The sequence below is a fragment of the Lutjanus erythropterus genome, chromosome 13 (assembly GCF_056507025.1).
Source record: "Lutjanus erythropterus isolate fLutEry1 chromosome 13, fLutEry1.hap2, whole genome shotgun sequence".
NCBI classification, from domain to species: domain Eukaryota; kingdom Metazoa; phylum Chordata; class Actinopteri; order Lutjaniformes; family Lutjanidae; genus Lutjanus; species Lutjanus erythropterus.
This window is the reverse complement of record NC_139329.1, coordinates 19,938,861-19,950,395: the sequence shown is the minus strand read 5'-3', so window position 1 is coordinate 19,950,395 and position 11,535 is coordinate 19,938,861. Positions and strand designations below refer to the sequence as shown.

The following is an 11,535-nucleotide window of genomic DNA, read 5'->3' as shown; positions in this document are numbered from 1 at the left end:
ACATTGCTGTATTCCTGTAAACAAGTAATCCTTGACCATGTAACTAATAATTTTCTAATGTAATTTGGGTTGATTTGGGCTTTTGTTATCTGAATATGTAATGCCAGTGACATGTAATCAGTTGCTAACCAACCCTGTTCATAAGGTGTATTGTTATATTTGGAAACTTTGTGAAGTCTACTGGAATCTGAAATTAAACCAAAGTGTCTGTGGGGATTTAAGAGGTCAGATTCTGAGTTAAAGTCTCAGAGAGATTTGGAGGCTAAAACATGTTGGTGGGACATTTTTTGCAGTGTGGAGTGATGGAAGGAGCAGAGATCTGCAGGGCCAGAAGGCAGAGAGGAGGAATCCCCTCCTCTGATAGCTAACTGCAGGAATCCTCTGCTGCTGTTTAGTCTCAACATTTGGATTTATCTAAATCAAGATCACAGACTCACATCAGTGGCGGCAGATCAAAACCTGATTAAAATTATAACCTATTTTGTTCAGTAACACTCTCATATTTCTCATATTTTAACACTGCACACTTTTTTTATAAGAACACTGTAAACATACAACATACAACCAGAGTACCAGTGTAAAGTGCTGTTAGCGCCCCCTAGAGGCTGCAATGTTCATCACAGCTACAATACCAACAAACAACAAACTACTAATTGGTTGCTGGGTTTTGTAGGTGGCTGATATGTAGTGGCTGGGAACCTAAAGGTTACAAGGTACTGCCATAGCAGCTGCTAAATGGTTGCTAAGGTATTACTAGTGGTTACAAGGATGTTACAAGTGAACTCTACAGTATTAACAGGTTGGTTGCTGTGGCTGTTGACACGAGGCTGGGGTGGTTGCTGAGTGGTTGCCATGGTGTTGATGCATGGCTGACGTGGTTGCCAAGTAGTTGCTATGGTGTTGATACATGGCTGATGTAATTGCTGAATGGTTGCTATGGTGTTGAGACGTGGCTGGTGTGGTTGTTGAGCAGTTGCTATGAAGTTGGGATATTGTATTACTTGGGTGGTTGCTGAGTGGTTGTTATGGTGTTGATACACAGTTGGCATGGTTGCTTTGGTGTTGATTAATGGCTAAGGTAGTAGCTGAAAGGTTCGGGGTGGTCTTCATTAATTTTCTGCCAGTCAAAGCATCGGTCATCATGTCATAAACTGTCAGTGCTGACCTGGACTGCCTGCTGGCAGCTATGAAGTTGCTCTGCTCCTGAAAGTTAGCACTAACTCACAAAAATGGACACATTTTTGAAAAGGAAACAACCTGACAAGCAGACCCAACACCCCTGCTGACAAAAGCTCAGCTACAAAAAGTCTGAAGAACTCCTGGCAAAGGAAACTTGCAAGTACAATGCAGCATACATGAAGCATGATTTACTGCCACACATAAGAATGGATATAAATGCCCCAAATGCTTTCTTCATTTTGAAACCCTTTAAAATGAGTGTTTTAAACAGTCTGAAATTCACTTGAAACAAAAGCACCGAACAGAGGCTGAAAAAACGGTTAACTTTGGGCTTTTAAAGACATCTTGCAATAGAAGAGACATGATGATAGTTTGGGAGCCCCTGGCTTAGGTGATACGATGTGGTCACTGCAGTGTTTCTAGCATAAGCACCAAAGAGTAAAAGTCATAATGCTCCACAAAGAGGTGGAGATGCTTCACTATAAACTGAAATATTATAAGTCTCCTCCAGTTGTCTACCAGGAGGCTAAAAATAGGTCTCAGAACGAGGGAGGCCACGCTGGGTCCCTCTGGGAAACTGTACTGATCAAGCAGACACGCTGCTGGTCTCCTCCTCTCTGTGTTTTATGTTAATCGGAGGTATGAACGGGTATGAACGACTTTGTATGATTCAGATCCAGAGTGTTTGTCAGGGCATCAGAGCTCAGCTGCTGTTTTCACTCAGGCAGTCAGAAATCACCGCCGCCGGTCAGATTCAGCATCTGAACATCAGTTTGCCTCTTAAGAAAAATGAGCTGAGATTAAATGAGATAATGCTGTCACATGACCTCACCTGTTTCCAGGTAACACTATTTTCAGTCTAGTGCTTTTATTAAAAAAAAGCAATAATAAAAAAAAATCACCGTTGGTGCTTAGATATTCCATAAACTAAAACTCCATATCAATGCAGACTGTTCAGAGGCACAGAATCTATTCACACGTTCATAAATTTCAGAATTAGATTGCCATTTGATTGATAAATTAATTTTATTTATACTTAAAAAAAAACAGTTTTCACATGTTGCATCACTGTAATTTTTCTACTCCAGTTTGCTTCAGGATCCAACAGATGCTTCAACATCCTCCTCCTCCTCCCTCTATCATGACCTTCCTGCCTGTGGCAGAGAGCAGAAGGAATAGAGAAAAGAAAAGAGGAGGGAGGATTATTGCTTTTAATCTCATTGTATATATGTTTTTTTTTGGTCAACATCTACATGCAACCAGCTCATTGTTCACTTTTAACATCTGCAGAAGCACAGATACTTGTTTAACAAAAAAATCTTTTTTTGTCTTTTTGCATCTTTTATTTTGTTTTTCATTTTGTTGTCTTTTTCATCTTGTATAATTTGTCTTACTTAGTTATTCCCCACCTCTGAGTAGTCAGGCTCTCCTTCGGTTTCCACATTATTTTGCAAATTGGGATATTTTCAGGCACACATCAAAGACAAAATGGTGACAGCAGGACATTTGGTAGGACAGTAAAGTCAACAGTTGTGGACGGACAAAACAGAGGACATGGAGCTGATGGTGTTATTGACTGATAATGAATCCAGGTCCCTGCTGAGATAGAAAAACAATCTTCATAGTTTAATACAGTTTGCTCCTCTGCAGCATTGTGATTCTTAAATCTTCTATAATCTAGTTTGATAAAACAAACACTGATGAGGGTCTGGACTCCCTCTTCTCATCTAACTCTGGTTTGAAGGCCATGGAGTGAGTCATGAGTTTTTAATTTTGAGGCCTTGTTGTCTGCACTCATGATGGATGAGCTGCATTTATGTCATCCAAACCTCCCAGGATGACAGAGTGGCACCGACCACACCTCCAGTCTGTCTATGGAGACCTTTCAGAAATATGACACACCTCCATTTTTAGTTTAGTCATTTGCCTTATAAACAAGAAAAAATACCATCCTACCACTGTCCTCTGGCTCTGGTGACTGAAACATGTCTGAACATGTATAATAAAGACGGGTGTCCATGTTTGTGGGTGTTTTCAGGTCTATTTTTTAATCATTCAGATTTGGCTAGGTGGAAAGAACCTTTTACAAGGACCAGTGGAATCTCTTTAAGGAACACTGGAACCATATCCAAGATAAGATTGGAACCACTCACAGTACAAATTATCCCTCTCAAGGACACTGGGATACTGAAGACCCCTGGACCCACCTCAAGGACTACTGAGGTCATATTAGAGGGCAACTCCATCTGCGTTCTTTTGCGGGTTTTTCAAATGGAAACTTTTGCCATTATTAAAAAGCAGTGACATAGTTACCCTCCCCTCTCTCAGCCTGGGGGGTTTATATGGAGCACTGTAATCATGTGAGGAAAGGGTTTAAGAAGGTCATCAAATATATGAATTAAATAACTAGCAAGAAGTCTAGTGAGTTGTTCAGAACATTAGAGAGAAAGTGATATACACAAATGTATTATTTTATTATTTATTCCCATGCTGTAATGTTAGTCAGCACTCCTCTGGCAGCAGCACAGCAGCTTTCCGTCTCCCCTTGTACCCTGCATCAGAGACTGATAGCTTTTACTATGCTTATAGGGACACACTGTGTTTGTATCAACAGACTGGGGCATGTCCCCACAAAAATTGGCATGAAATACCTGCCCTTGCCTCAGAGATACCTAGAATGATCTAATGGACAGATGGAACCACATTACGGAGCCACAAAACTTCCTCAAGGACTGTGGGACCTGGTCAAGGACCCATATCGCCACTGTTAATACCAATTGAGTGTTCTCAAGGACCACTACAACCTCTTTTAGGATGGTTGGAACTTCCTAAAGGACCTCCAATGACACTCACCGAATCATTTCTGCAGATAGCTGTTTCAGCAACACAAATGAAGCTTCCTGGAGGTTCTTTTTTTTTTTTTTAATTAAAGATGTGTTTATGTTCAGGAGGTGGGGCTGAACAGGAGATGTTGATGGCAGTGTTCATCAGAAACCACATTCAGGATAATGAAAAACAAAGTGTTTTCTGCTCCAGATCATTTAGACGATATGAGACTGTCACAAACAGACCACCACATCTGACCGTCTCATTTCACTGAACATGTTTTAATTTGTGGCAGCGAGGTGAGATGCCGGCTTCTGATGACATCAGCCCAGGCTTCGTCTGTTTTACATCACAAACTGATCACATGAATCTGCAGGATTTAAATGGTAGAGAAATTTCATATCATGATTATAGTCACCAAAATGATTGCAGTTACTGTATAATCACTTAATTATTAAAATGCACTGAAAATGTTATATATATCTAAGTACAGGAAACAAAGAAATGAGAAAGTTGACCAAGGTTTCAAAAGAAGCTGACCTAGGAAGGGTCAGTTGTACAGAAATTGTGCATAAAATATCAACAAAATAAAAAACAAAAACAACAAAATCCTTTAGAGGTTTTAAAGGGATAGTTATGTTTTTTTTAAATGTGGTTATATGAAAAACTTATCCATAGGCAGTGTATTACCGACAGAGGATGGGAGTCAGCAGTTTGGAAAAGGAGCAGGAGTACCAGTGTAGGAAACTATGGCAGGCTTGAGGTTTGAGAAGGTTCCAGGGGTCCTGACTTCACCCTCTAACCCTCTAAAACACTCTTTTCAGTCCCCTCGAGGACCCCATGAACTGCCTTAAGGACGTCTGAAACCTTCCTGAACATTGCTGGAGCCTTGTTGCAGATCCTTGGAATACTCTCACGAAGACCTTGAACCTCCCTAAAGATCACTGGAACCTCCTTGAGGACCGCTAGATCCTTTTATTTTATACTGACTGCCTCCATGTATGTCTGTGTATTTGTGTGAAATTCTCTGCTGCCACCTGCTGGTCTTGTTTAAACATCACAGCAACAAGAACACCACACACACGTACACACACAACAACTGTATTTCTCTTTTTGTAGACAGAAGTTCTGCCACTTCAGTGAGATCTTTTTGATCTTGTGTGCACAAGATACAAGTATTGTATTCAATTGAACATAGATTAAAGGTTTTGCAAATCATTGCATTCTGTTTTTATCCATGTTGTACACAATTTACCAACTCTTTTGGATTTGGGGTTGTACAAAATCTCTATTCTTCATGCTCAATCAAATCTCACTGACATACAGTTTTTCAGAAAATTAAGATCAGATGTTGTGCTGCGCAGGGCTCAACAACAGAATTACCTGATTGCTTGGGCAAGTAAAATGCCACATTGGGCTTGTAAATCTAGCAGCTTAAACACATCATTCAACAGATTGGTTTTTTTTTATTTAGCTGATAATGGAAAGGAGTGAGCCATCTCTCTTTCTTCTCATCTAAAATTGCAGTGGATAAAGACAGAACTTACACACAAGTGCACAAGCATTTCAACTATTCTGGAAACAGGCTAATTAATCCCTCTACTGGACTGTAATAGAGTTACACACATTCAGACTGATTTATTATTAGAGCCCAACTTCGCCTACCACAGCTATATTGGCATATATCACACCGACATATATGTTGTCTGATATGCAAATATGAAACCTTTTTTTTTTACAGAACATAATGCAGATTGTTTTTATTTTTTTGTTTGTTTTATAGGCAGCATTTTACATATATTTGACCCCTTACTTTAAGTTGAATATATATAATTTAAAAAGAATATCAGTGAAAGTTTGCTGTTTCAGTGCCCTGCCCTTTTGGACAATAATGTTTATTGCTTAACTTTAAAATATCCTGCCTTAATTTCATATCATTGTCACCAGTGTTTGATAACCATATTTGAGGGATTACTGCGAAAAATGTGTATCTATATTCTGTATATTACATTCTGTATATATAGAAAATCACCTGATATATATTGATATTGGAATTTTTTTTACTCCCTAATACTGGTGATGATATCAGAGCCTGCATACCCGCTTCAGGCGTGTGCACGAGGATCAGGTCTGAGAGGCCACAGTTGACATTCAGGCTAAATACATGGTGTAAATGGCATCTTTTTCGGTCAAATATTAATGTCACGGCTTACAGACACTTGGGTTACACCACACGAGCAGTATGGAGACATTTTGTGGGTTTTTTTGTGATATTTTTTTTACATCTTAAAACTGGTCACCATTCACTTCGATTGTACTGGATTTGGCTGCAGCGCTGTTTTCCACTGAAGCTCTGGGAGTGTTTTGTGAACTGGAGATCTTCACCCATCCTCACATCGGCACATGGGTGAGTAGATATTGAGTGAAATTTCATTTTTGGATGAACTATCGCTTTAAGGCTCATCAAGCTGAACAGATTTGTTCAAACAGGTTTGAATTCAGTCTGAGGATGTGGCAGCTTGCTTCAAAGACACAGTGAAGGCTTTTTGTGAGTTCATGTGACAACACATCCTGTCGATGATGTCATCACTCCTCCAGGCTGCTGAGGTCGTCACTGAGCAGGAAGTGAGGTTGGAGCAGGGAGAGGATGGGTCCCCGTGGCGCCCCAGCCAGGCAGTACGCCTCGTCCATGCTCACTCCACGGGACCTCAATGTCCGTAAAGCCTCGCCACAGCTGTCCCTGCCACCATGTGATGTCACCAGGATGAAGCAGAGAGGGCTGTCAAAGAAGCCGAACCTCTGCCGTATCTCACCCAGCTGAGCCGAGAAACTCTGCAGAGGAAAAATGTGAATTATCCTTTACAAATCTCAGATGTTTGAGTGTTCTTGAATGCACAGGTGTGTTAATGCATTGGTGTATAAAGCAATGGTTCCCACCCTGGGTTTGTTATACAAGTTATACAGAAGTCTGTGGTCGGGCTGTGAACTAATTCAGTCAGAGAGCAACTTATTTGAAAGAAATGTCATTACAATTTCAAGCAATTTCAAGCACTTTCAAGCACGTTATCCAAAATTTGAAAAGATGACATTAAAATTCAAGTGTTTTCATGGATTTTCAGCACCTGTACGACCCCTGCAAGGCTGTGTGGGGGGGGTCGGGGGGGCTCAGCTTTTCTTAGATACAAGAACGGGGGCAGGAAGGAAAAAGGGTTTATGTCAGGTTTGGAAAACTGCATAAATTAAAGGCATAATATGCAATGTTTTCCTTAGAAAAGTTTAGACTCACTAGGGCTGCAACAAACATAATCGATTAATCAGTTGATTATTTTCTCCATTAATTGATTCATAGTTGTTTGCCTATAAAATGTTGGTCACTTTGTGGTCAGTCTGTGGTGAGGTCTGTATGTGCTGACAACCTGCCCTCTGCCTGTATTTCCTTATTTTCTCATAATTTTTCGGTGCTCAGGACGCTTTAACAACCCAAAACGGTGGTATTTTTCACCCTGGAAATGAGACTCAATCAACACAATCAACTACTGATGCGTTTACACACAGCTCAGGCAAATCATAGTAGATCTACCTTTTAGAAATAAAGATATATCAGCAGGATGTTTATGTAAGTACCTGGGCAGCCTGTTGGCTCACCAGGATTGGGTCAGTGTTGGGCTGGATGATGGCGTCTCCACAAAACATCACTCTGAGCTGTTCTGACGGATAGGAAGCTATCTGATGGTCCAGCAGCACTGAGAGAACACCTGGACCAATGACAACAAGAAGCATTCAAATTCTAACATGACAATTATCTAGACAGCGATCAATACATTATTAAAACACATTAAAAACTGCCAGTGTTGCTAATAAATTTGTCATCATGCTATTGTCTTTGACATCATGACTAGTACAATGGAGTATCAGGGACACTGCAAAGCAAAACGAATAGGAGGTTTTGGTCAGAATATTTCTTTGGTTTTGACTGAAATGTCTCAACAACTAGTTGATGGATTGACTGCAGATTCACGCCACCCTGTGGTGTATGCAAGCACACTACACGAGCCTCTTAATAAGGCTGTATTTACATACACATCGCTCCTGTGTTGGTTGACACTTGTGGCACACGCACTCAAAGAGAAAAGACTCATCTCAAAGCCTGTTGCACATTGTTGTGCACTGTTTTGAGAAAATGTGTTGTTCGTGTTGTATTTAATGTGCTCCAGGTTGTGGTTTGTGACCCTTCCCCTACCTGTCTGAGACTGTCAGAGGACACATTATATCAGTCATATAGGTTATTTTGTTCAGTTTGCTATTTTACAACGTATGTTACACAATGCAAATTCTACCGTTGGTTTATGTTGGTATTTGTAATTTTTGTGCTGTTTATAATATATATATAACATATATAATATAACAATTAGTGAGGCAGCTATTACATTTCTTGAGGCCAACTGTTTGTGTATTTTTGGGTGTTTGTCTCTTATGTTGCATGTCATTAAGGGGATGCTTCCTGGCTCTAATTCCCTGCTGCTTGTCACACTGTGTCATTTCATTTTATTCTCCACAACCATCTGTCTCGCAGCTCCTCTGGGGGTCCCGACCCCCAGGTTGAGCACTCCTGCACTAGAGAGCACTTCAATATCAGATAGGCTTTTCCAGCAGAAGCGCATAAGCCAAAGGGCTAAAACAACAGTTATTGTTATTTTGAGTTAATTACTTATACAACTATTTTGTATATTTCATTTATATAGGTCTTACATGTACAGCCGTCCCTCTGAGGGAAACCATATTGCTGCCGTGGCCTGGGATGAAATTGAGTCTACCACCCATTGGGAGTCTAGAGAACATGATTTTGTAGGCCAGTGTGTATTTATTTTTGCAGAACACTATGCCTAGATAGCAATTTAATTGGTCTCCCTGTTAAGAGATATTTGACTGTTATTTAGAAACCTTTTTTGTGTGTTTTAGGGGTCATTTCAGTCTCAGAATTTCAAACTTATAGGCTGTTTTATCTCTTTTCCTGTTTTGCTTGAACCTTTGGAGGTTCATATCTATCACACATCAGCTGTAATAAATGACAGAGAAGAAGAAACTTCCAGACCTCTTTGTGATGCCTGTGACGCCTCGTTTCTGTCCATAGTCAGGAACAGCTGCACATTATTTGTCAGTAAACTCTCAATGAAATCCTCCTCATTAGAAAAACAGAACCTGCTGACTTCGAGACCTGCAACAGAGCGGCGATGACATCATGACAGGAAGTCAATGCTGTCAACAACAAGACAACAAACTCCAACACTGATCAGCACTTGCCTGTATTCTGTCTACTGAAGGTTAAAGTTAGATTACCATACTGTTTGGTGCTGCAGCTAGTAATTAGAATTAAATTACCATAATGTCTGGTGCTGCTGACAATGCGGGAGCTCTGCTGCTGTTGCTGGTTGTCGGTGGTGATCAGGACAACATCAAACAGCAGGGACTCAGCAGGATTTTCCCACAGCAGACGTTCATTCACTTTCTGCAGCGCCTGAAGAATAAAGCATGCATATGAGAGGGATATAATAATACAGTGAATATCACAATATCGCAATAAAAAATGTCTCAATACCGTACTGGAGTTTTTAATTGTAACTGTACACACATAATTCAAATATTTATTGTCAAAGACAATTTATGCAAATTTCTTTGCACATGCAAAAAATAACAGTAGTTAAAAATTTATAGTGGATATCTTTTGGTGTCATATTCTGACCTGTAGCAGTGGGAAAGCCACGCCCATTCCATACACATCATCGCCACCATCGGCTCCAGCTTCAAACACTGCACAAGATGTTACTGCAACAACCACTGCATGCTCAGCATCTTTCTGCAGAGGAGACACACATCATGAATCTTCATCCTCAGCTTGGGTGATATGGACGTTGACTAAATAAAATATAAATAAATAATAATAATAATAACTTAAAAAAAATGTTTAAGGTGTGTTCACAGCATCATGACACTTTTGATAAAATACCTTTTCCTATTGTAGGGATGACTATTGGTGCTTTCACAAACAACACAATGAGATTTTTGATAAATAAGCATCAGTAGCGTGGATCTAATGAGTAAGTGGACAAAGACAAATAACAGAACAGCTAGAGCAGTCTTTTAGGTTCAGAAAATAACATCACTTTACTATGATGCAGCCTTTAATTGAAACCAGGAAAAGACACATGCCATATTGCAATTTATGATATCGATACAATATCGATACCTTGTCCAGCCCTGCACTTCAGACAGGATGTGGAGATCTGGTCTGGAGAGAGTCCATAGCAGTACAACACACACAGAAGCCACACCGAACAAACAAGCAAACAATACACAAACTGTATGAAATCACCAGAAAACCTAAACAGAATCAACATGGAACAATATTTAAGGGTATGATTAAAAATGCCAGAATCTTACGCGAAACCGGGCCTTTAACCTTATAGACACATTTAAACTTACGTTGTCGTACAGATTTTTGAATGTCAGAAAACATCGTGCTAATGTACATTTTTTTCATTGTCTTAAAGAATAGTTTTGCTTGTTCTGTGCAGCCAGCTTCTCCCCAATCTTTGCAGACGCCGCCCTAATTGTAGCTTGACAGTCTCCAGTCCGAATGGCTATTAAAAAATAGGAAATTTTAGCATTTCGTCGATAACAACTGACAGTTTGGCATTATTAATACATGACTTATGTTGTATTTTAAATTATTAGGTCATACTCGTCAATTCGGCATACATTACATACACTATCTAGTAATATTTTGTGTAATTTTAGCTTTTAGAAAAATACATTTGCCACTTTGGATTTTCTCTCAGGGACAGGACATTTGTTGGCTGACGGAAGTCAAACTCTGGTGCAATAGTGGGCTGCATGGTTTATTTATGAGCCGAATTTGCCACATGACTTTGATATCTAGAATAATAAAACTTACGCGATGTTTTTTTTGTTTTTGCTTTTTTGTTTTGGAAATAAGGAAGATGGCATTAAAAAATCTGATTATTATTTGTAATCTGGAAAAAGCAATTGCACAAAGTCCAGTGCAATATTCAGGGCTGGGTGGCAACGTTTTTGCAAGCATGTGATCTTCTCACCTGTCTCACTGTCTTTCGGAATGAGACAGTGCAACTGTAAATTGCCGCAGGTGAGTCTTACCTGCTTCACGTCGGTGTTCTGGATCGTGGAGACCATGTTCGCCTCGCAGCTGAAACTCTGCAGGTTTTTAACAGTCTTAACAGGTGAGTCTATTCACCGTCACAACGCAGTAACTACCACTGAACTGGCAGTCAAACTAACTTACTTCAAAGTTCCTCCAGAAACAGAGAACTGTCTGTTTGGGTTCCGCCTGCCCTGAACCCCGACGTTCGCTTTAAGAGGGTCGTGTCCTGATGGGAAACCTAGTTTGCGGAACTCTCGCGGGATTTGCGCGCGTTGTGTTTTTGTTGTGCATGTTGTACAAAGAAATTGTGATTTATAATGTGAAAACGCTGTAGACAAGAACCGGTTGTGTTC

General features: G+C 40.1%; 1 protein-coding gene across 4 annotated transcripts; it reads right to left on the bottom strand.

Moving 5' to 3' along the window:
* Nucleotides 1-5,209: 5,209 nt before the first annotated feature.
* Nucleotides 5,210-11,460, bottom strand: LOC146316475 (cytosolic 5'-nucleotidase 1B). 4 transcript variants are annotated; one of them, XM_084734228.1, is made up of 8 exons: nt 11,324-11,342; nt 11,179-11,235; nt 10,250-10,291; nt 9,746-9,859; nt 9,385-9,520; nt 9,098-9,220; nt 7,630-7,760; nt 5,210-6,837 (listed from the first exon to the last, which is right to left on the bottom strand). In XM_084734228.1, the coding sequence occupies exons 4-8, from the start codon at nt 9,770-9,772 to the stop codon at nt 6,592-6,594; spliced, it is 663 nt and encodes a 220-aa protein (XP_084590354.1). In that variant the 5' UTR covers nt 9,773-9,859; nt 10,250-10,291; nt 11,179-11,235; nt 11,324-11,342; the 3' UTR covers nt 5,210-6,591. The 4 variants fall into 4 exon arrangements, with proteins under 4 accessions (XP_084590354.1, XP_084590352.1, XP_084590353.1 ...); XM_084734226.1 differs by lacking the exon at nt 10,250-10,291 and having other exon boundaries at nt 11,324-11,460; XM_084734227.1 differs by having other exon boundaries at nt 11,179-11,458.
* Nucleotides 11,461-11,535: the final 75 nt, after the last annotated feature.

Bases quoted from the DNA above. Each gene is read 5' to 3' on its own strand.
- LOC146316475 (XM_084734226.1), bottom strand. From the start codon at position 11,214: ATGGTCTCCACGATCCAGAACACCGACGTGAAGCAG. The intron at 9,860-11,178 runs GTAAGACTCACC...TCTCCTCTGCAG, and splicing joins AGAACACCGACGTGAAGCAG to AAAGATGCTGAGCATGCAGT. The intron at 9,521-9,745 runs GTCAGAATATGA...TTTATTCTTCAG, and splicing joins TGGCTTTCCCACTGCTACAG to GCGCTGCAGAAAGTGAATGA.